Source organism: Drosophila tropicalis, unplaced genomic scaffold (assembly GCF_018151085.1).
Source record: "Drosophila tropicalis isolate 14030-0801.00 unplaced genomic scaffold, ASM1815108v1 contig_694, whole genome shotgun sequence".
Lineage (NCBI taxonomy): Eukaryota > Metazoa > Arthropoda > Insecta > Diptera > Drosophilidae > Drosophila > Drosophila tropicalis.
Genome location: NW_027173176.1, coordinates 56623 through 81690, shown reverse-complemented (window position 1 = coordinate 81690; position 25068 = coordinate 56623). Strand labels below are relative to the sequence as shown.

General features: G+C 41.1%; 3 protein-coding genes across 3 annotated transcripts; 1 reads left to right on the top strand and 2 right to left on the bottom strand.

Moving 5' to 3' along the window:
- Positions 1-3069: 3069 nt before the first annotated feature.
- On the bottom strand, positions 3070-17208 carry Hml (Hemolectin). Its single transcript, XM_068292709.1, is given in 28 exon segments — positions 3070-3281; positions 3354-3610; positions 3678-4130; positions 4205-4420; positions 4485-6280; positions 6342-6673; positions 6675-6826; positions 6883-7392; positions 7481-7975; positions 8047-8245; positions 8247-8801; positions 8867-9119; positions 9183-10584; positions 10649-11197; positions 11267-12160; positions 12236-13354; positions 13417-14019; positions 14078-14232; positions 14290-14447; positions 14510-14676; positions 14742-14939; positions 15002-15097; positions 15156-15283; positions 15352-15744; positions 15812-15853; positions 15913-16059; positions 16128-16223; positions 17062-17208. Coding segments are annotated over 28 exon segments (11589 nt in total). The 5' UTR covers positions 17169-17208; the 3' UTR covers positions 3070-3164.
- Positions 17209-18110: 902 nt separating this feature from the next.
- On the bottom strand, positions 18111-19217 carry LOC137579041 (GPN-loop GTPase 2). Its single transcript, XM_068292718.1, has one exon. The coding sequence runs from the start codon at positions 19124-19126 to the stop codon at positions 18203-18205; it is 924 nt and encodes a 307-aa protein (XP_068148819.1). The 5' UTR covers positions 19127-19217; the 3' UTR covers positions 18111-18202.
- Positions 19218-19419: 202 nt separating this feature from the next.
- On the top strand, positions 19420-24318 carry flr (actin-interacting protein 1 flr). The gene is made up of 6 exons (XM_068292892.1): positions 19420-19826; positions 20358-20479; positions 21583-21673; positions 22506-22769; positions 22834-24039; positions 24112-24318. Exons 1-6 carry the CDS (start codon positions 19793-19795, stop codon positions 24219-24221), a joined length of 1827 nt encoding a protein of 608 aa, XP_068148993.1. The 5' UTR covers positions 19420-19792; the 3' UTR covers positions 24222-24318.
- Positions 24319-25068: the final 750 nt, after the last annotated feature.

The following is a 25068-nucleotide window of genomic DNA, read 5'->3' as shown; positions in this document are numbered from 1 at the left end:
TCAGATCTATACTCCGTTGTCCAACAGTCATAAGGTTAAGGTTCTTATTTTTATGGATTTTATTTAACTGCTATTGTTGTTGTTTGCGTTTCCCTTTTATCCTTTACAAAAGTGTCAAACTGTTGTAAAGAACTTAAAAGTTTTTTAATTCTACAGCGTATTACTTATTCGTTATATCTTTTTGAATGCTTTTGCAGATTGCTCAATTAACTTTTTAATATGCACTAAAACCGAATATTTGTATATGAACATAAGTGTGTCTGTTTGTTTGTGTATGTGTGAATGTGCTTGCGTGTGTATATCTTTCTGTGTGTGTGTGTGTTTGTGAACTAAAGTGAGTTTATCTAATTGACAATTTCCTCAATTTTTGCACCTGCTGAAATCGTGCCATGTGAAAACAGTTTCGTCTATTTACTAATTGATTCTGATGACAGTTTTCCTTTCGTTTCTTTTTCCCTCTCCTTCTTCTTGTTTGTGTTTTTGTAAGGAATTCATTCGTGACCTGCACCAGCTACATGCATACAGCTAAAGATAGTATGAGAGAATGTGTGTGTGTGTGTATATTTCATAAATTAAATTATGCGCAACTTGGCAAGTTAAAAGAGGGCCGGAAAAATAACTCAACTCAGGTACTTGGCTATTGCATTAAAAAGAGGAAAAAAATCAAGAAAATTGCTAAAGAAAGAATGAAAGAAAAAAAGAGAGTGGGTGTGTGGTTGGTTGGAGAGAGAGTCGGATGGATAGGGTCGAGGAAAACGGCTCTAAACCTGAGCCAAGTCATAATAGAAGGAGGCGTGTGTACGTGTTTCTATTGTTCACTTCCTTACCCAAAGGATAATTTCATATTCGCGTCGCCTAACTTACGTAAATTGTTGAATCATACAATAAATAAAATGCAATGAATGTGCAAAAGTTCTCTCCTACCGTGGTGGGTAGTTAGGTGGGGTAGGTAGGGGAATAAAAAAAAATAAAATAAAAAGTGCAGAGCTTGCGGTTTTCTTTTTCATTGTTGTTGTTGCTGTTCGGTAGCTTACTACTTGCTTGCCATTTGCCAAGCGCAGTAAATAAATTAATGTCAGCCGCACCACAGCGACGACGACCGTCAACGTCTTTGTTGGTTGGTTATTATGTCCTTACGTAGTTTGGCTGGGCACGCATTTTTATGGCCCGGTTAAGTCAGGGTTGGCGACCAAATGAGCTCTTATTGCACATCAAGCAGGATCATTTTGATCAATACGATTTGTGTTTTAACAACTTTATAATAATTCTAGAGAGACAATTTTTTTAATAAAATGGGTCTGTCTGTAAATCGCAAAATTTAATAAATCTAAGTACAGTTACATATGTACATATGTACATAAAATGTTGGGGAACATCGAAACACTTTAATGGACAGTGACGATAATGAGGAAATGTCCTTTTACAAAGAACAATATTTTATCTCCTAAATTAAAATTTTGTTATCCAAGATCAATTTCTTATCTTAATGATCAATATAACCCTTCAAAATCTTTAGGTAGATCCGCCCATTTGCTCCCTCTATTGAAGGGAGAGAGGAGCCCCACAAAACCAATTCGGTTCCGTAAAGGGACTATTTTTGATTACCAGGCGAAGAATACATAAACAACAAGTCTACACTTATGTATATTTCCAAAAAAAATATCCCAACATTATCTTCAAAAACACAGTTTTTTAATATGTAGATTCCTGTAACGTTTTTGGAAATAAACTGTATATGTACATATAAACAACAAAATGACGTACTTACCAGGAGAAGTGCTAGCTGTCTCTTTCTGTCACATTCTTTGAATAGTTTGCATACGGCAACGTTGAAGCCCACTCCCACTCCACCATCTTGGTTTTGTCACAAAGAGCCAATTTATTCACTTAAGTTATTTTTCGATTTCACAATCATTATTTTAATATTGATAAAGAACTTTCGCGATTGCCCAATTTGAAACAAGACAAATTTTAATCTGCTCACACACACACAAACACAAGGGGAAGGAAAGAAATGTGTGCCAAAAAGAGACAGGCAATCAGAGAAGCTTTAACTGTAAGTGTGTGTGTGATTTCATTGTATAGAAGCACATGCATATGCATGTATGTATGTATGTATAACGGATCGTAATTGTATCTAGCTAAAATTCTTAATTTGGTTACGAAAAACATTTGCCTTTTCATCCCTGGCATATGCCACAGCATACAATTGCACACACAAACACATACACACGGATATGTATGCATATGTAAGAAAAACAAACAAAAAGTGCTCAGGCCAACAATAACAATTAATTATTGAAATGCAAATGCAAAAAGCATGGCATGGTGGCAAATGAATGGGGGTGGGGCAGCGGCGTCGAGTCAGAAAGCCGCAAAGTTTTCATAAACAGCGACAACTCCTCGCCAACCTACTCCTGCGACTCTCCTTGTCCACGCGCACACTGAGACTCTGCTGCCGTCGAAGTATGACGACCAAGAAGTGCATTATCAAAAGGTGCCACAACATTGTTAATGGGCTGGCTGGCTCTGGCTCGGGCATGGACTTGGGCTTTGGCTTGTCCTACTTCTTCTTCTTCTTCTCCTCGTCCTCCCCTTGTCCTAACGCTTATACATTCTTTTCCAGTTGTTGCGTGCCATTGGCAAATAGCGCTGCTCGTGCCGCAGGCGCTGCTATAAATTGACTTAAAATTAAGCCGAACTCGTTGACTTGACTATACTTATACACATACATACGTATGTATTTGTGTATGCCATGGCAATTGAACATTATGGGAATAAATGTTGGCAAATTACCTATTTGTGTTTCAATTGAGCTGCGATTTATATACATTTATTTTGAATTATATATTTACTTGTGCGACATTTTTGCAAAAGGAAGCGTTAGTTAAGTGTGACCGTATTAAATTGATCTAATGGCAGTGTTGGTTAACCTTTAAATTGAGGGCTTTCGACTTGTAACGGTCGTTGGAGATCTCATGACTTATTTAAAAAAAAAATACTAAATTTAAATAATTCAAAAACAATCGATCAAGTTTATTTACATACTTTCCCAAATAAACGATATAATTTTGTATAATCAATTTATATTTTTTTTATTGTCAATGCCTTTGGTTTTAAAACCTTAGAACTAAATACTTAAAATATTCTAGCATCTAATTATGCTATTGGCCGAGCAGTTTTAGCAGTGGGGATTGAACATCAGGTTGCATTCTCACATCAATCATACTGTCGGAGTTCTCAGCGCAAGGCGAACAGCCACAGTTAGAGGGAACTTCATGCTAATTGGATATGGGAAAACAAAAAGAATTAATATTTAAAATTACAATTCATCGATTTGGGGGAAAACCTACGCGTTGTACATATGTATGACCATCTTCACAGATCATTTTCACTGAGATCGGTTGATAGGATTTAATGCTGCAGCAAGTACAGAACTTCTCATGCATGTCGGTTAGAGAATTGTATTTGGAACCGGAATTACAGGCGCCCACACAATCCGTAAATCCTTTAATGGGCTCTGCGTTAATGCAAACACCATGGCCAGATTTAGGGAATTTCAGTAGCTCCTTAGTCTGGGATTCTGCCAAGGACACAGGCAAGCAAGTGGCTACAAAAGCAAACAAGAAATTATAAATTACATATAAAATATTTTCGTTATCTCTTCAATTACTCACATTTATCCTCGACAAGTGGTTCCACTTTGCATCTCTTACAGCAACCATCCTGGTATAGTAAATGTGTCAGACATTTGCTAACATCTGGACAGATTTCTTTCGAAGAACTAACCAACAATTGTTTGTCCTTCTTGAGACAAGCATAGTGGGTACAATTATCAATGGATTTCCATAGGGCGTCAGCCTCATATAGCTTTCCTTCAAACACACAAGCCGTTTGCACACACTCGCCACAACATTTGTTATCAACTTTCTGGTATGTAAATCCAGGCTCACAAGCTGTATTACATTGCTCTGAAGTAAATGATATTTGGGCAGTGCCCTCGGGACCATAAGAGCACACTTCATGGCGACACACATCCTTGGGATGAAGCCATTTATCGCCAATTTGCTTTGTAAACTGCGTAGATTCATCAATCTCATATTGAACAATGCAAAGATGTTTGGGAGGGACTAAAAAAAAAACACAAAAACCAAGAGTTTCATCATAATAATTCCACAAAAAAAGTGTTTCCAATCTCACTTACCGCATTTGTAGGTGGGACAACAGTCGTCTATGTCGTGCTTAGTCTTCAGTTCATAGAAACGCTCCTTACAACTCTTTGGAGCTGGCGGACATTGATCTATTTTGCAGACAATCTTCTGACTGGGACAGCAACCTTCTTCGATTTTAATTAATTGCTCACCGGGTAACAATTCCCGTGGTGGTTTAAGCTCTTCACACTCTTCTTTAGGTTTGCATTCTAGAAATAAATAAAAAGTGGAAGATGAATTGGTTTAAAGGACATAATGTCTCTCTTTCCTTACCGCAAATATATTGAGGACAACCGTTGACATCATTTTTCTGTTTCTTAAACTGCCCGGGTCCACAAATTGGCATAAGAGGAGCTAAGCACAATTTGTGCGGTTCTTTGGGCTCGGGCACACAACGATAACGTGGACAACATTCTTCCTCGGTGACAATTTTTTGCGGCTGGTAGCCTTCGGCACAGATATTCTCCTCCACTTGGCATTTCTTAACCACACACGAAGTTTTTCCTTTAGCATCACATTGACAATCTGTACATTTATCCTTTTGCCATTGATCGCCTGGCAGATGCAAGGCGTCCTCGCATTTAGTGCAAGCTGCCTCGGGAATACATTTACCACCATCCATTACTTGTCCCGGGGGACAGAAACAACCCTCGAAGCGTTCCGAACTCAGGCACATTTCATCACTCTTGACCGTATGGAAGATAGCCTGATCTTTGAGATTCACTGCATCGTATTCAGTAAGGGCTTTTACTGTATCACAATTCTTGGCACATCCGCATGGCTGGTACACCATATCACTGGGGCATTCATAAGGACATAACTCGGGTCGTCTCCAGTTCGTGCAAATGCCATGTTGATTACACTCCTTGGCATAGGCAGCCAAGGACACACAAACTCCTTGCTGTGTATTACCGGGCTTGCAGATATCTTGTTGGCATGACGAGACATAAGCTACCGGATCCACCACCAAAGGACATTTGCCGAAAAGCTCCGCATTATAGAATTGTAGGCAAGGATCCTTTTCGGGTGCAAGAGGAATGCAATGATCTTTGGGCACATTCTCGCTGAGACACTCAAGGGCATCTTGCAAACCCAATTTGGGTTCATCTGCTTGCCAGCTTTCAATGACATCGATTTCCACACCTGGCTTGCTCCTTTTAGCGGCCGGATTACGTTGCAAATCATTGTTAGCATTGCCATTACAATCGCCACAGAGTCCTTCCATCTTGCTGCCATACTTAATACTTGGTACACCCAACGAAAAGATCAATTTCTCCAAGGATGCTGACAATTCCACATGCGATTCAGTCAGCGACAGCTTTAACTCTTTACCCTCCACCTGACGCAATGTTATCCAACTATCCTTATATGGCAATTGCTTCACCTCAAATCCATCAACCAGAACCTGCAAGGATTTCGGCTTATTTGCCACCCTCTGGACATGTATGACATGATCTCCGTTCAAAATGTGCAATGATTTCGCACAACTTCCACCCTCCACTGGGCTAGTCTGTCCCAGTTTCTGGCAATTATCCATGCTAACATATACCTGGAATGTATGGACACCTGGCAAGATGACATCGCGTGACAAAAGATATGTACAATTGCCATTGAAACTGAAACTCTTGCGATCGTAGGTCATGTATTTGGAACCACCCATGGCATTGCATACACAATCCTTGCACTCAGCAATTGGCACACATTGCGGTCCCTTGCGTACAGTGCCCTCGGGACAATAGCAGCCAGGGAAACATGCATCCGGCAGAATGGGACATTCGTCGGCATGTAAATTATCACAAGAAGGCTCACAGCGACGTTTATAGCAATCCGAATGAACTGAATTCGATGGGCAACTTATCTCACATTGAACGACAGCACGCCAATTGCTCAATTGTGCCAAAGGATTGACACTCAAGCATTTCTTTACAAAACTTTCCAGGATATTACATTTACAGGCCGTTGGATCACCATTATTGGCATTTAGACAATCACAGGCCGCCTCTAGACAATAATTATTCGAAAATTGTTTATAATTCACAGACTTATGGCATCGTGCAAAAGTTGGATGACTGTAAGGGTAAATAGAAATAATTAGATGTCTGCCTATTGTTAAATTCATTGCCCACTTACTTGATTATATTACATAATTGCAAGGCCTTGGCCTGCATAGCCCTCGAGCATTTGAGATCGCCGCACTGTTCCTTTGGTATACGCTGATCATACCAACTGTCACCAAATTTCTCGGTATTGGCCAAAATTTGACCATCTGGCGTACGTTTATCATCGCGGGCATTGCCATTGTAATAGCCACATAGGCCATCAACGGTGCGCAAGAATTTGGATGAGATGCCCACCTTGACAATGCCAATGTCATCGAGTTGCACCCAGAAACCATATTTTGTGGATACAGCCAGCAAGGTCTTACCCGGTTGGGAGACCACAAATGATGCCTTACAAATGGGGGGAATTGCTTAATTGTTCCACGGTGAAGTCAAAACCATTGAACTTCAATTTCAATTGTGGCAAGAGAACCAATTCCTTGCCAGCTTGTATATCCTTAATGGTGATCACCCTGTGGCACACTTTACGCGTCTCGTCCGTGCATTGTTGGTGAACTGTGAAAAGGTTGGGCGATTAGGAGTGACTTTAGAAATTTCTGTGCCTATCTTACCCGATATAGACCAACTGCCATTGTGTATATCCCTGGCCAAGATGTGACTACATGGACCATATTTAAAGAGTGTGCCATCGAATGTGGTGAAACTTTTGCCACTTATTTCACACACATCATCCTTATTGGGACGCAGGACACAAGTGTATTTAAGGCAATCGCCCGCCTTGGCCGTACTCAAATCCAACTCAACATCATATTTATCTGGACATTTGGGCTCCGGGCATGTAAACGTTTCATTCTTATCGATCTTGGGTATGGGCACACAAGTGAACTCATCGCATTCCTCGTCCCTTTGGTAATCCAGTACTTCCAAACCAGTGCTAGGCATTGCCAAAATTTGCTCCTTCGATGAGACATATTTGGTCTTGGTTATCGTTTCGCCATCGTCCACAATTGAAATCTGTTTCGAGAACGTAAATATTTTCGACATTTTGCGGGCCTTCTTTTCAATGATTTTCAGTTTCATTTGTGGCGGACATACAGGTGCCGGGCAGGTGATGACTTCAGCTGCAACGAGAAGGAGAGATAGAGAGTCGAAGAGGAATTTCGTTGGTAAGAGTAAATTTCTTGTTGGTTTCTCCATTCGAACACTCACTTTTGTTCTTCTCTGGCTCTGGTTCAACAGCAAATGAATCTCGGCATGTGGCATCCTCATCATCGGCACAATCCTGCACACCGTTGCACCAAAGGACCTCTGGTATACAATCTCCACTCGATGGGCACAATTTCTGCTCTTTGGGACAGGGTTCACATTTGCAACGGCAATCGCTGGTTATCACTGGACGTAAGTTTCCACCACCTTGGCATGGTGGGCATTTTTTGGGCTTACAATTCTTATGACCGCCCAGGACACAAACACATTCCTCGCAAGCGGCATTCTCGAATTTATTGCCAATGGGGTAGCTAACATAGTTTTCCACACAAGGACACAGATTATGCTGGACACAAGTGTTACCATCCCAGAACAGTTGTTGATCCTTGCATGGGCATTCTGTGCTGCCAGCTGGAGATGGTGGTGATGAAATACCATCACAAATATTACATTTGGTTGGCTCTTTAGTCTCTGGTATAATCTGGCGAGCGATTTCCGCTAGCAAAGGGGAAAAATATAATTGATATTAGGCTGTGTTTTTGTTTTTTAGAGGAAACCATCCCACTTACGATATGGTTTAAAGCACCCTAAGGGTTCAATGCGCATGTTGATATTCCTTTCCCATTTGGCCGGAACCAGTTTGAGGTACTGCGTCAAAATGGGTTTCTTGAAATGATGTTTACGCTCCGTATCCGCATCGACATTGGCCTCAAAAATTCGTGGTTGACCACTGCCTGAGAGTATGGTATTCCAGGTGGGCTTCTTTTTTGGAGAACATAACTTTATAGCCAGTGACCCAGCCATCTGGACCTCCTTTGGTAATGAAGCCGGATATATTTCGAGGTTCCAAGAAGTCAAATTCAATAAATTCATTTGCCGTATTGGCCAATGGACGCCAAGCCTGAGTTGTGGAGAGTTTTAGTTGTTCCAAAAGTTGCGGTTTTCTCGACGATTGCCAAAGACTAGAGGATTGTATCTGCTGCTCATACATTTTGCCCTCATCCACACCCATTAAATCAATGCACTCTTGCTCAATTAGAGCAGCTGGATGCTCTGTACTGGTCACTGGAACATATGGAGGAGCTGGCAAGGGCAATTCCGGCAAATGGGGTAATTCCTCTTCACTACAAATCAAAAGCTCCACACGCATGGCAATGGAACCATGCCATTTCAATGGATAAATCCTCAAAGAACTCGCTTCAATGGGTATCTTGAAGAGTGTCTGCACGGGAGCACGTGAATCCAGTGGACCATTGAACATTTGCGGCTTGTCCGTTTCATCAACCAAATAATGATAGGCCACACCATCATGACTGTGTAGGATCTGAAACAACATTTTGTGTAAGTTTTTTGAATCTTCCATAGAAATTTTCTTCAAAAAGTTCACACCTTAAATAGGGTAACATAATTATCAAATTCAGGACTTCCGGCCATTATGACACCATAGAAGGGTTCTGGTTTACCAAAATTCAATTCAAGATATTGCATTTGATCATTGATATTGGGTGACCAACTGCCCTTGGGATGATCCCCCCTATGCAAACGAGCCATATGAGGTCCATGTTCGGGTCCAAGTTTTGAGCTAGCATTGAATATGCTGTCCGGCAAAGAATGTGGACCATTTTCAATCTTTGGAATAAGTCTAAAATCAAAGTTAAGTTATGATATGGAGTTCTTGGAATTCTTTTATTTTTAACGATCTTACCGTTGTGGAGCGCATTTCAGTGGTGGCGTATGGGTAACTGGTAGCAGGGGCAATAAAGTTATCACTTCGACTTCAGGTAAAGGTGGCAATGTCACGGGTTCCGGTTTATTGGGCACACAAGTGAAGGAATTATCAATACATTGGCATATCTCGAATTCACCTACAACCGGTTTATGGGGCTGAACATAATGCTCGGTCTTATCCATGCATGGGCATTCATCGGCATGGACACAAGTGTCCTCATCGCGCCAATATTTGCCCAATTTGGGGCAATCGGGTCGCAGTTTATCCACACAGCCGGGCTTACAGTGTTCACCGGGCTGGCAGAGACCACGTTTCTTTAATATACTGCCATAATAATGACAACTATGCTCACACTGATTGGCACAATCGGACCATATTTTATCATCGGGACATTGCTTGATGGGTTCCAGGGGTTCCAAAGGTTGTGGCTTCTTGCCACCACATGTGGGCTTTAGTTCCTGAACTGTGGCAATGTGATCACAGATGAATATGGTCGGATTGAACATCATAAATTCACCACATGTCTTCTCCACATAGATCCAACCGCCATCGACACCCTTGGGTTGGCAATGCAGGAATTTATGACAATCGCCTGGATAATCCTTGTACTCCACAATGCCTGCATCGCAGCTCATGCCAATTTGTGGCTTCTCGGTTGGCTTGGGTGCCGGCTCAAGTGGCTCTTCATCGCATTGGCAAAATGCCCTCAGCTCATAGTCATGACATTTGCCAATGCAACGTAAGCCCTCCTCCAAATTGCATACAACATTCTCGTCCATTTGCTCGGGCGGCTCATGTGTCTCCTTCACCCGGCACTCCACTTTGGTCATAAATTGCTTCAAGCAAGTGCCATAAATATTCTCCATTCGATCGTAGCGTGGCACTTTCTCTTCATCATTCAGACGAACACTCTTATCGGAGTTATCCTTATCCTTGTCACACCATCTTGTCCAGCCACGCACACATTTCGTTTGATTCTGTGTGGCCAAGACCGGTGGCAATGTGGTGCCCTCTACGATGGGTGCGAGTGGTGGCAGCGGTGCAGCGGCACATTTCACTCCACTGCAAATCTCTTTGCGCTTCGAGCAACGGCAGGTGGCGCAATCGTCGATAAAGGTTATATCGCCCTCATAATAGGTTTTGCCCTCCTTGATCATGCAAACAGGTTTACATTCCGCTTTCGGTACGCACTCCTTGAATGTGTCATTCGAATAGATGAAGCCATCCTCGCACGGTTTAACGTGACAACCTTCGAGACAATTCTCACGATTGCACATACGTTCGGCAATTCCCTGATCCAAGAAGTTATCACAAGTCTCCACAGCACAAGCTGGAGTACAGGCCTTGTAGTCCGAGCAATGTGGATCACACTGCATGGCTGCAAATGAAGAATTCTCATTTTTAATTGGTGGTTTCTTTTTTTTCATTCTGTGCGAACTTACGACAAAAGTGCTGGGACCGCCAACGTATATTGATGCCCTTCTGGGCACAGGCATCGGCATAGGCAGCCACCGCCGTGCATAGGCACTCGCAGTCGCCACCTTGATCGCAGGCGCAGGTATCGAAGATGCAACGTTTCCAATACCTCTCAAGGGGAACCTCCGAATGGCATGGCTTAAAAAGTTCCGATTTCAAGGCACCACATTTCAATTGAGCCCAGGTCTCACGCTCTGGATGCTGCTTACAAGCATCAATGGGAGCTACCGGCGCAGCACAATGTGGCTGCAATTTCCAGGAATGACCGAAGAGCATGGCACTAGTTTCCAATCCCAACGAGGGCGTCTGCATATCATCAAGTCCGTTGCCATTGTAGTTACCACATAGTCCACTGACCTTGTGACGCCATTCATTGCCCAGTTTAACATAGACTCGAGTGCCCTCATCCCATTTGACCTGCAGCTTAAGAGGAATCACTTCGACCACAACAAACACACCGGCCTTGTAGATATGGAAAGCAGCGTGCCCCTTGGAATTGACACTATCGCGTAGCTCTAAGATATGAAAGTAAGAGACCTGTTCAACTGTATCTGTGATTAAGTTAGTTGCATAGGATTACTCACTCTTTATGGCCGACTTGTTGGGATCAATACTATAAGCAGAATCCTTACTTAACAATAGAGATTCCTGCGCATGTCCAGTTAGGGATATCTCCAAGGACTTGGAACAAGTTACACCCATGCTGCCACATAGCACATTCTGTATGGTTATGCTAAAACCATCGCCATTATCAAAGACACCCTTGGCCAGGACATAATCGCATGCACCTTGGAAGTCAAAATCTTGCCCATCGAAAGTGGTAAAATGGGAATCACCCCAAACACTGCAAGTGGATTCACAGCCATTTTCGGAGCACTTCCAATTGCCCGCCTGACAATGACAGACATTGCAATCCTCTTTGATTTTCTCGCCATCATCATAACTCTTGCCGGCATGATGACACGAGCAATTGGTGGGCAGGACACAGGATTGACGTGATATATCATAGACATAACCCTCCAGACACACACAGCCCGGCAAACAATCCGAAGAGTCGGCCACATATTTATCCATATTTTTGCATGTCTTTGGCTCCTTTGGAGCACATTTCGTAAACTCGGCAAATGGCTGTTTCGAGCATTTGCTACGCAATTCCGATGATGGGGGATATTTGTCTTTGTCACCCGTTTCGGCATCCTGGCAATCCCAGATACCATCCGTGCAGGTGCAAAGGTCAAGGAATTTCTCGCCAGGACGAACCTCTTTGTAGCCCGGACGGAATGTCATGCCATCGAACGTGCATTGGCATCTCTGTTTGGGCACACAGACGCCCTGATCGTTAATGTACTCCCCATGGGGACAGCGACAGCCCTCAACGCATTCCCGATTGCAGGAGCCCTTGCTGGGTAAATCATCACAGGTCAGAGCACAGCCATCGCCGCATTCATCGAAAACTTGACCAAGTGGACATTTAACAGCTGGAAAAAGAAAACAAGAAATGAAACAGTCTTCATCAGACTAAGAAATGAAGGAGAAGGATGAGGTGGAATTACCGCAATCCTTGACTGTCATTCGCCAGCCAGTTTTGACTCCTTGTCGCATGCATTCAGTGCCATAGGCCGATAGAATGGGACAGTAGCACTTGTCCAGATCACTCTTACAGGCGCATGTATCATATAGACAATCCTCATAGAACTGCTCCGGTTCGACCATGAAATGACAATCCTGGAAAATATCCTGTAAAAGCCAATTGCAGTGTTTCTCTGCCTGGGCTTTACGTTCCGGATTCAATGTGCATGGATGTGGACCTTGATGGGTCTCGGCAGGAAATTGACAAGTGTCCTTTGTACGCCATTTATCGGCAAATGGTTCAATGGCCGTTTCCACATCCCCCTCCGGAGTGAGGAAATCATCTTGGGTATTCGAGTTGAAGGTGCCACATAAGCCCTTAGTCTGTCCCCGCCAACTGGGTGGGGCATCGATATAAACTCTCGATACACCATCCCACCAGATGCGTATGCCTCCAGCGAATTCCACAGTCAAAAATGTTGAACTGGCCCGACGAATCAGCACTTCACCCAATCCCAACATTTTGGGCAATTTCGCTATCGGCTTATCATTCACAATTGTGGTCAGTCCCTGATCTAGCTTGATCACCGCCGGCGAACCATCCCTCAAAGTGAAACGGATGGTCACCGATTTCGTGCACGACGGATCATCGGGTGCGGCCAAATTGAGAGCCTCGGACAGGGCACCCGAACATGCCACATTTTCCGCCTCCACCGACATGTTTTCCGTCTTCAATAGATAATACGAACATTTGCCCATGAAATCGAAGCGTTTGCCATCGAACGTCTGATAATGAGGATCACCAATGGCCCCACAACGGGCACCACACTTATCATCCGTACACTTCCATTGGCCATTTTTGCAGGTGCAGGTATTGCAATTCTTTTTGATCGTAGCCTCCGGCTTGAATTCCTTGCCACGCAATGTGCAGGGACACAATTCCCGTGTGATGCAGGCATCCTTGTACTGCACTGTGCCCTCGGGACAGAAGCAGCCCTCATTGCATTTATCCTTGGTGGGTGTGATGGCCAAATCAGAATCACATGTGGGCTCCACATCGGGCCCACAGGCCCGATAGACACGCCCGAAACCGCAACTGATGGCTAAGGGAGGAAAAGGGAATCAACAAAATTGTGGGATGAGATTTAATTGCTAGCAAACTCACGGCATAATTCCAAATTGCGCCAACCATGTTCCATCTTAATGCCTTTGAAGGCACACTCCTTGGCCAACATGGCGAGGGCATCACAATTACAACTCTCGGGATGATCACGATTCGGGCAATTGCAATAGTCCGCCATGCAGGTTCGGATCAAGGCATCATAATTGAAGGGTTTGATGCAATCGGAGAGCTTTTCATTGGCCAACAGACGTTCACACACCGATACGGCCTTTTGGAGTTTATTCTGTTCACACGACTCCAGGCCAAAGTCCAGTTCAGCGCCATTTTCCACTCGACACATCTCGCTGCGATCCTCCACACGCCAGGCATCGGTGAATGCCTTGACCGTTTCCAATTTTTTGCCCGTTTTTGATACAAAATCATTTCTATGATCACCATCCAGAGAGCCACAAAGACCAGCAACTTTGCCCCACATTTGCGGACCGGCATGTACTGCAACATATTGGTGATGATCCCAATCCAATTTCAAGCCAATAGATTCCAAGTCAATTTGCACATGCTGGGCCACAGGCATTACCTTCATGCCCATAACCTGGACGGGCATCGGTAGTCTTTTAGTGGGCGTGACCAATTGTATGGTGCCATCTATCAAAAAGAGACAAAATTAGGGCATCCATAACCAGAACGCTATGTTAAAGCTTACTTAAATTCTCGAATGTGTATTGAACGGATTGCCAGTAAACCTTCAGGGAATGGGCACAACCATAGCCAGATCCATAGGGGCATGCTTTCAAGATTATATCAAAAGTGCCAGATATTTTGTCGGTGATCAGAGTGTGCGAACAGGACAGAGGAGCCCTGTAATAATATACGTTAAAGAGTGTGACCCTATTTTGGCTAGCAAAAAATACTCACTTAAATACCAAACCATCGAAAGTTTTCATATTAATACCACCCCAAGTGGTACAAAGCGCCGGTTTTGGTGTATTATCAATGGTTATATCCAAATCACTGCTCTGATATAACGAATAGCTGCCTGGCGTGACCACAGTCTCCTCCGATGACCACCATTCCTGCCAAAAAGAATAATCAACAATCATTTCATTTCATATATTTGTTTGGAAGATATACCCACACTTCTTCTCTCCAGATCTCTATACTTGGCCAGTAGAGCCAATATTGTCTCACGTTGGGTACGCAGCTCGGATACCATTTCACCACTAAAACTGCCATGATAGACATGTCCTGCTTGTTGGGTTATCTTTTGGCTAGTGCTACCCTTACGAATTGTATAACCGGGAGCTACAAAAAGGATTGAGTTAAACATCTTTGGCAATTTTCGACCCATTTTTTTGAGGTTATCTTACGGAAAATGCATTTCGGCAATGGTTGTGGCAAATATTTGCTATGCTGATAGCTGCACTTGTATTCAATATCCAAACGTCCTTCAACTTTCAGTCCCGGCACTTGGGGACATGAGAAGGTACAACGAGCTTCTTCCTGATCATAGGCACATTTGTAATTGCCATTAAAATTGGTATTCGTCACATTACAGCTTCCAATGTCTTTAGAGTATTTCAAAATAGAATGATGAATAAGTTTCAAAAAGATTTTTCAATATACTCACTATATTGACAATGATTGCCACGATATCGCTGAGAGCACTGACACACATTGAAACTTATGCATTGCCCTCCATTCTGACAGGCCGGAGCACAGGTGGCTAAGGTAAATGATTTGAATCATCAGAATGAAAAATAATTGCTACTAATTGCACTTACGTCCACAATCTGGCGGCTTGGCCAATCCGGACTTGGAATGTATCCACTGGCCATTACGGCACTCGATATTGGTTATGCCACTGCCATCGGGAAACTGAAAACCACGCATACACTCCGCATGGCAAAGACTTGAAAGGCACAAAAAAGGATGGACAAGTTATGTGGAATCTTTGGCATTGAATATTGAAGACTTTACTTATTCATGCAGGAGACTTTGGAGTTCTTGGGCACTGGCGGCTTGGCTGCACACACCGACTTCTTATGTTGGCACAGTGGGCCCGAGTAATTCTCCGGGCACTGACAGACTCCAGCCGAGAGACAAATGCCGTTATTCTGGCATGGCGGCAAACATTGGGCCTGACATGGTGGCACCTTGGTGAACACTGAATTGGCCACAATCCAACCATCATTTGAGCAAAACATATCCAAAGCTTTGGTATCTTGAGCAAAGCTATAGCCATCGGGACAAAACACTTTGCAACGTCCACTATGGCATTCGGAGAAGACATTCGGTGGCAACTGTATGGCCGCACATTTGCCATAGGCAGCCAAGAATTGTGCACTGTTGCCATAGAAATTACCCTGATTCCTAGAAAGAATAAGCTCAAAATTATTCAAAATCATTATTAAAATTAAATGTACACCAATTCACTTACCCCTTGGTTAGACCAATTAGGCCGAGAGTACTCTTAATGCCCCTTAAAACAAAAGAAGAATTATAAATCGTCGACACTCAAAAGTTACTTTCTCTACTAACCCGATGACACTAGTCTTGATGCCTCCGCCATAGCCTCCACCAAAGCCACCACCATAGGAGCCACCACCATAGGAACCACCACCAGTTTGGACTATTTGTTGCTGCTGCTGATTGCCTCCATATCCTCCTCCATATGTATATCGGGCACTTGTTGGGAATAATTTTTACTTTTATTATGAAATTCCATTTATAAGATTTTGGCATCATTTCATTACCTAACAGCGGGAGCACTATGAAGTTTGAAGCTTATATGGCGCTCATCTCGCTCATTTGCCTTATCATCTGCATCCGGTATGGCCTGAGCCAAGGGGCTAAACACAAAAAATATTCGCAAAAAGTCATTGAAAAGAATTTGCTTAAAAAAATAGAATTTAATGTGATTAGAAAGAACGGAAGTGGGCAAGATATGTTTATACGTAGCCAAAAATAAACGTAAAATGGGTTTTTACTTTGGTTTTTCCCTTAAGGATTGTGCTTTATGATAACTTGACTTCAGAACATTTGTTTGCAAAAGTTCAAGGACATTCAAAATCAAGACTTTTGATCACCATGATCTTACTTGGTGTTGACTTACATTTTCACCTGAAAAGGACTTCATTCATTTCATTCTAGGAAAGACTTAAAATGGTAGGAACTAAATCTAAAGTTTTGATTTCCTATAGATAAAATATAGATCAATATATTTCAAGCAGATCGAATTTAATACTTAATAGATGTATCCAGAGCCGTTTATCAAGGGCAACCGGCGTGTCAATTTCGCCAGTGATTCATCGAGAAAATAGTCCTTAAACGTTCCAACAAGTCGTCGAAAGGATAATTTTACACAAGGTTTAATTTATATAAATATTAATTTGAAAAATAATCGCACATAATTCTTCGTCTTGGCCCCTTATAACTAGCCCTCATTTTTGTTAATAGAATGCTGTATATATAAATTAATAGACAATATAATATTTTCTAGAAACCTTAAGAAACTGCCAAGTAATTTTTTATATAATCTCAATTGAATCAGAAGTTATTCCTTTCAGTTTGGAATTTATGCATGTTTGGAGGCTTTTTTAAGCCACTTATTATTGCTCATTTTCCAAATATTTTATATTTTTATTATGATATTTCAAATTCTCTATGTTTTCCTCTCTCTCAACTCACTTTATATCCTCGTCTTCGTCATCGGTCATCACAATATCACCATTTTCGGCCCAAGTGTGGCCCAACATTAGAAGCCATAGGGAAAAGTATATTAATTTGTTTGCCATTTTGGCAAGTAAAAAAAAAAAAAAAACTCTAAATATGTATTTTTAAATTAAATACGTTTAATTAGTTCTTCCCCTTATTCCCGGAGGGAACAAAAATCACTTGTAGTCCGTTTAATGTTTCCTTGTAAATCTCTTTTAAGTTAACACTGGTAATCCATACTGTTTTGCCTAATACTGGCAATCGATGAATCCCTGAGGATCCTTGACACTATTTAAAATGTTGAGCACTTCATTAGCACTCTCACTTTTCCGTTGATCACAGAAAAAAGCACAGAAAAAACAATTAAGCGAGCATCAGGCAACCGCGCGAACGCAATTAAAGCTGGATACGTGGAGATATTGCCTTTTATAGTCTCCAGATTGGGTTCTAAGCGCCATTTTTGATTTATACTTTATCAAAAGTTCTATGGATTGGTCGAGGGTCAACAAACACACCCACAGTTTTTATCCAAAGTGCGCATTTTTTAAATCATTTCGTACTATTTTTATGTGTCTTATCGTTTGAAATATTTGTGTAGTTTTCATAAAAAAATGTGCCAAGTTGAGTCTGAGGGCTAATTATATTATCATTTCCGGTTTGCTGATGTTATAACATTGACATATTGAAGATTATATGGTGAAAAAACCCACAAATACAAAAACTGTGTATTATGTAAAGTATGTTCATTCACTAAAGTGTAGCTATGTCGCAACTTGGCTTATCACTCATAATATATAAAATACTGGACACTAAATGACCTTGTACTTGAAAATCGTAAATGAAAGTGAAGGACTGAAGATGAATGAAACTTGAAAGTTTTAAATTTGCAACGGACTATTGTGTAAAATCCGTTGAAGGGGAATGGTAGAATTTGAATTCATGGCAAGTACTTTACAACACTGTACTTAACAGATCACTGTTAACATGTAACATTGCTGAATTTAAAAAACAGGACAAAGCAGTTTGAATTGGAAATGGTTTTTCTTTTGTTTTATTTAAATTACTACAATCAAGGTGAATAAATTATCACAGGATTACATCCGCCAGGCCATGCCTACTCCACATAGGGTTGTATATCGTGCTGCTGCCGTACTGCCTCCGTTTCAGCACCGACAGCACATGCCAGTAATGAATTGACCGTCTGCTCCTCTCCGGCTTTATACACATAGCCATTGGCCTTGTCGATATGGTTCCTTAATCTCAGCATGCTGTCCATACTGAAGGCATCGAGCAGTTGAAAGGATACCAAAGCATAGTCCTCTACCATCGAACAGATGGCTTCATTGAGTTTCTGATATTTACGCATAGCGGGATCATCGTCCAACTTGTCCAGCAGGTACTTCAGATCCAGCACATCTGTATAATAGTCTACATTGAAATGAAGCTTTGATTCGTGCTTCCGTAGTAAGTCCGCCTTGGACAGTACATTCACATGAGGCAGACTCATCCGTAGCATGGTATTGAGGGCCATCAACAGTGTGGCTATAAATTTAGCCGGTTCGGAGCAGTAATGCGAATCGATAAGATTCACTGTGACCAGGCTGTAACGTTCCCGTTCCAAGCGCTCAAACACTCTGGCCATGGCCGTGTGATGTGTGTAGAGCTCTATCTGGCCAGGGCAGTCGAAGAGAAAGTAATTATGCGTGGCACCCAATTGCCGCAGTTTGGGCAAGAGCCAATCGTCGATATGATCGGCCAGGTATTCGGCGCAATGCATTAAAGCACCATTGGGTCCCAGCTGCAGGTGCTCCATGCAGTCCTCCACAGTGATTAGTTCCATTACGTTAATTACCGGATCATAGGACATATTTTCATTGGCCGGATCCAAATTGACAACGCCAACTTGGCGTCCCAGTTCTCGGTAGAATTTGTGTGCCTCGGCGCAGTAAGTCGTCTTGCCAGAGCCAGGTGGTCCTATTATCAGTTGGCCATAGCGAGGATTTTCCACCTTGGCTTGAATTGTCATTCGTTGCAGCATTGTTCTTTGCAAGTTAATTATTGAGTCAATTGAAATAATAATTGCACAAAAACAAAAACATATGCGCTACTGTTATTGTTATCGATAAAAATGTATCGATTGAATGGGGCTCTGTAAACTAGAAAAATAGTGTTATTTTAGTTACAGTTTTAGTTCTCTGTTTTAAATACGGGAACAGTTTGACAGCCACTGTATTGAATATCGATAAGTCCGAGAAAATACTACACACTTGTAGTCTGCTTTAGACATTTACGTCAATATTTGAAAATCGCGCAGTTGTTTCTAACATAAATACTTTACATTTTGCCCCAACAGACTCAAATTGGAACTCCGCAACGAGAAAACAACAACGAATGTTTTGCTCATGAATTTTATTTAATTTAAATATAACATAATTTCCAAACTTCACATCGATCGGACGTGTCTGGTAGTGCTCGTACAAAAAATAAGCAAAAAATAAAACAAAAACAGATACCATATTTTTTTTTTTGTCCGGCCTGGTCTGCGTCTTTGTCGGCTGCGCGCTCTAGTGACTGTTAGTGCTGGTGTGTGTGTATGTCTGTATTCGCCTCAAGAGTTCTCTCAAAGTGCTAAATTTTAATTTTTGAACGGGACCCCGCATTCGTTTAAACAAGTTAACACAAGAAGCAAAAACACAACAACATCATGGCTCAACCGCAACCACCGGCCTATGAAAATAGTGAGTTAAAATGCAATGTAAAATATCAGCATGACCTTATTTGGTCATACCAAAAACAAAAAAGAAAGAAAAAGCGAGAAAAGAGAAGTGAAATGGAGAATGAGTCAGTCAGTCAACGCAAAATAAAAAAGAAACGAAACTCAAAACGGTAAATCAAATACAAACGCCGGAAGCGCTCTCGATTATGACCATAAATGGACACAGCAGAAGCAGCAGCTGACTGAGTGTTGGGATAAACAAAAAAAAATGAAAAGAGTGTCACATGAGGAGAAGGGTGTAAAAAGGAGTATTTTGTTGTTGTTCACAAGCAACAGCCGAAGCCGGCCGGCTTGGACCGCACCCTCTTTTTGCACCACCACCTCTCCCCTCGCTCTTAGTTGTTCTCTGCTTCTCTTACTCGCTTCTCCATTCTCATGGCTTCTTTTTGTTTTTCTTATCTATACTTTTTTTTTTTGTTTTGTATTAATGAGTATTTTTCTTGGGTGAACTAAATCAATTTTTTTTTACGTTTGTTTTTTTGTTATTGTGCAGAAAATATCTACGCAACGCTGCCCCGCACCCAACGAGGCCAACCCATTGTTCTAGGTGCCGATCCCAAGGGCAAGAACTTCCTCTATGCCAATGGCAATTCGGTTATCATAAGGAATATCGAGGTAAGTTGATATCTTCCAAATTTTTCCATTCCCCACCCAAATTCCTCCTCCTCGCAACTTTCTCTATGGTCTTTCTTTTTGGTCATAATCTCGCGATGTGGTGTTCCATTTATTTTTGGACAGCTGCAGTTTCAGCTGTTGCTTTTTGGTTTTTTGTTATTTTTTTGTGTTTCTATATGTACATCGATTTATTTATAAACATTGTCTATGCCGCACGGCCGGCTAAAATGCCGAAAATGAAAAAATTTTCCTCGAAAATTTTCCCCACAACACTTTTCTTCTTTTTTTCTGCACCGCCCACGCTTCATCATTATCATGTTCGGGTTTCTATTTTGTTTTGCCTTATATACATAGAATATATACCCTGCTAACATCAAAATTGCCATATATATTCCTGTTCAGTAGTGACAGCTAAGCAGATTTAGATTAAAAGCAACTATTCCTCTTATTGTTAGTTTCGACTATATACAGTCTATATTATTAAATCATTTCGTTTTTATGTTCTATACCATAAAAACATATAGTCTCTCTTCTTCAAATACACTTCTCTTTTTGGCCTATGAAAACTCAGGATATTGTCCCTGATCTTTATCCTTTATATTCAACTGAATATTGCTTTGCATCTTCTACAACTATAGCCAAAAACGTTTATAGAAACTGTCAGTAAAAAGAAATCAAGAATATGTGATCTATAAGGTTGTGGAACCAAAACCTTTCCTAGAGAATTTTCTAGAATGCTTTTTAGCCATTACCATTTTACAGTCTATAAACGACAGACAGACAAGCTGAAAATTTTTAATACAGATAATGTGTTTCATAGGATATTAATGCCAAATTAAAGATGTTAAAGTAATGATCTTAATGAAATATTCATATACAATTGGTCTTCAGTACAATTTACCATTGAAACTAATTAGAATCGTAGAGTAAAGCGAATCTCTAGGGTAGATACAAATTCTCACTATCGTCTTCTGGTGCTCCTGCTGTTGGTCTCGTTAATTAAAACCTAAATCATTCCGAGTGTCACATAAGACAGACCATTAATTTGTTTCTTTGCATACAAACTAATTGTAGATATTTCTTCTTGTTCTCTTATTAAATAGAATCCAGCCATTGCCGATGTCTATACGGAACACTCGTGTGCAGTCAATGTGGCCAAGTACTCGCCCAGCGGTTTCTACATTGCATCTGGCGGTAAGTTCTCCACTTTTCGTCTCTACCTCTTGATGCAATCGAAATTTCGCACTTTACGAAGAAAAAAAGTCATCGAAGCAGAAACCAAAACCAAATTGTGGGTTACCCAGTGATAGTGTGAGAGGGAGGGAGAGAGGGAGCAGAGAAAGAAAAGAAATGCAACCAACTGAACCATCATGCATATAATTATAGCATATAGTGCATATATGTATGTATTATAATTGAAAAAAGTCGTGTCAAGTGTTTGGATCACCATCAAAACGCAATGCGAAAAGTGTATTCAACTTTTGTTTGTTGGTTGAATTTTTATTTGAATGTGTAGAGACTTAGAAGAGACCAATTTGTCATAAATAATGATTAGATATTTAGTGTCAGATAGACTCTTCTACACCTAAAGTTGTAAATAGTAGACTCTTATATTTTCTTTTGAAATGATTGGTTGTGAAATTTCATAATTTTGATAACGAAAGACCTGAAAGTGCACTTCAGCTGAAGGTTAATACGTTTTTTTTTTTTGAGTGAATGAAATTCTTTATTTTCACACGTTTAAACTAAAATCACTGAAATGTTAAGTACTCCAATAGAAAAAGAGAAGCGAAAGAGAGAGGGAGAGAGAAATGAAGTGAGAGCATTAGTTTAGTTAGTAAGTCTTCATTTTAACCACTAGTCATATATGTACATGAGTCATTGATGTTTCATTACCATATTGGGTATTTTTGCTTTGTTTTTGCCTTTATCTAATCATATATTGCCACTGCTACGTGTATTATTTATTTTTGTATTGTGCTTTTTGTCGTTGATTACACTAATAGTAATTTCTCGCATATTTCAGATGCCTCGGGCAAGATACGCATTTGGGACACGGTTAATAAGGAGCACTTGCTGAAAAATGAATTCCAACCGATAGCAGGACCTATTAAGGATATCAGCTGGTCACCGGATAATCAACGTATTGTCGCTGTGGGTGAGGGACGTGAGCGTTTCGGTCATGTCTTTATGTCGGAGACCGGCACTTCGGTGGGCGAAATAAGTGGCCAGAGTAAATCGATCAACTCGGCAGACTTTAGGCCAGCGAGACCTTTTCGTATTGTGACTGGTAAGTACATTTATTTCTGTCTTAAGGTTTCTTCTTATTGATTTCGTGTTTGATTCGTTTGCAGGCAGCGAGGATAATACAATTGCTGTCTTCGAGGGACCACCGTTCAAATTTAAAATGACTAAACAAGATCACACAAGATTCGTGCAGGCTGTACGCTATTCACCCGATGGCAAATACTTTGCCTCTGCCGGATTCGATGGCAAGGTCTATCTCTATGATGGCGTTTCATCCGATTTGGTTGGTGAATTTGGTTCTCCAGCCCATAAGGGTGGCGTCTATGCTGTGGCTTGGAAACCAGATGGCACACAATTGTTAACCTGCTCGGGGGATAAAACTTGCCGCTTATGGCAAGTGGAGACACGTGAATTGATCTCGGAATTCGTTATGGGCAACACTGTCGATGATCAGCAAGTGTCGTGTTTGTGGCAAGGAGAACATTTGCTCACTGTTTCCCTATCAGGCGTTATTACCTACTTAAATGTGGACGATCCCAGTAAGCCATTGCGTGTGATCAAGGGTCACAATAAACCCATCACTGTCCTGGGACTAAGCGATGACAGGAGCACCATTTATACAGGCAGTCATGATGGCATTGTGACAAATTGGAATTCGGGTAATGGTGTCAATGACCGCATCGCGGGCACCGGACACGGCAATCAAATCAATGGCATTGCTGCTTGGGGAGATTTCGTTTATACTTGTGGCATCGATGACAGTGTCAGACAATTCTCCATTGAGGGTAATACCTATACAGATTATGTGGTCAAATTGAATTGCCAGCCTCGCGGATTGGCCATTTTGCGTAGTGAGAATATCATTGCATTGGCATGCATTAAGGAGCTGACTTTGGTTCAAGATCAAAAGAAAATCTTCTCATTGCCCATTAAATACGAGGCCAGTTCGATAGCCACCAATGCGGAAACCTTGGATGTTGCTGTGGGCGGTGATGATCAGAAACTGCACATCTATTCGCTGAAGAATTCATCGCTGGAATTGAAAACAGAACTCGATCACTTGGGCGCTGTGACAGATGTTTCCTATTCGCCAGACCAAAAGTATTTGGTGGCCTGTGATGCTCATCGTAAGGTTGTACTCTATTCGGTTGAGGAATATAAGCTTGCCCACAACAAGGAATGGGGTTTCCATAATGCTCGTGTCAATACTGTGGCCTGGTCGCCCAATTCGCTGCTGGTGGCCAGCGGTTCTTTGGATACAACAATTATTATTTGGTCTGTGACCAATCCAGCTAAGCATACCATTATTAAGAGTAAGTAACATCTTATTCTATTAACTAATAACTGATCTTGCTAAAATATGATTTCCCCTTCTGTTTTGTTAGATGCCCATCCGCAGTCGCAAATTACTCGTTTGGTTTGGCTAGATAACAATACTGTGATCTCAACTGGTCAGGATTGCAATACCAAAGTCTGGCATGTGGAAACTATTTAAAAATAACAACCACAAATTCATATTTTGTTACAACAAGCAAAATGCAAATATTTTTTATACATAATCAAGAAAAAGATCCAACAAATGTTGCTCAGTATATGACTCTGTGTATCTCATCTGTGTTTTCATGTGTATGTGTATGAGTGTGTGTAAAGGAACCCGAATTGCCAAACAGCGTTCCATTATCATCATCGTTAGCAGTAGGAGCAGCACCATCCAGCGTCATTCATCATCATTCAAAGGCACAGGAAATATATTTAGCTTCATTTGATTCAAGTGCAAAAAATGCAAGAGAAGAGAACAGAAAAGAAAATCCCATTTTCGATTTATTTATAAATATTATCGCATTTCTCCATGATTTCTAGCTTAAGAACCAGAAAGTGTGTGTGTCTCTTGCTAATCGTCATATCATGGATAACTTCTTTTATCAACAACAAAACGGAATAAACTAGCTATTCCATGATGGTATAATTAACAAGCTTGCGTGTTTCAAATCTATTTACATATATCTTTTTTTTTATCATGGAGCATTATTTATTGTTTGTTTCCCTTTCTATTTTTTTTTTTTTTTTGTTTGTAGCTTTTCTTTTCGTTTTTGATACTACTTACTACTTACAACTACAACTACTGATAATGAAAAAAAAAAAGGGAATACCTATGTACTAAGTACGCAAGCGTACGTAAATTATTGTATTATGAAATGAAAAATAAACTAGTTTTTGCATAAAATTTGAAAATTGTATTCCAATTGAATTGTAATCGAAGCGGGAGAAAACTTCATAAAATTCTATAATGAATTGATTGATCAATGTTAATTTGTACATAAATCGAGACTATATATAACTGC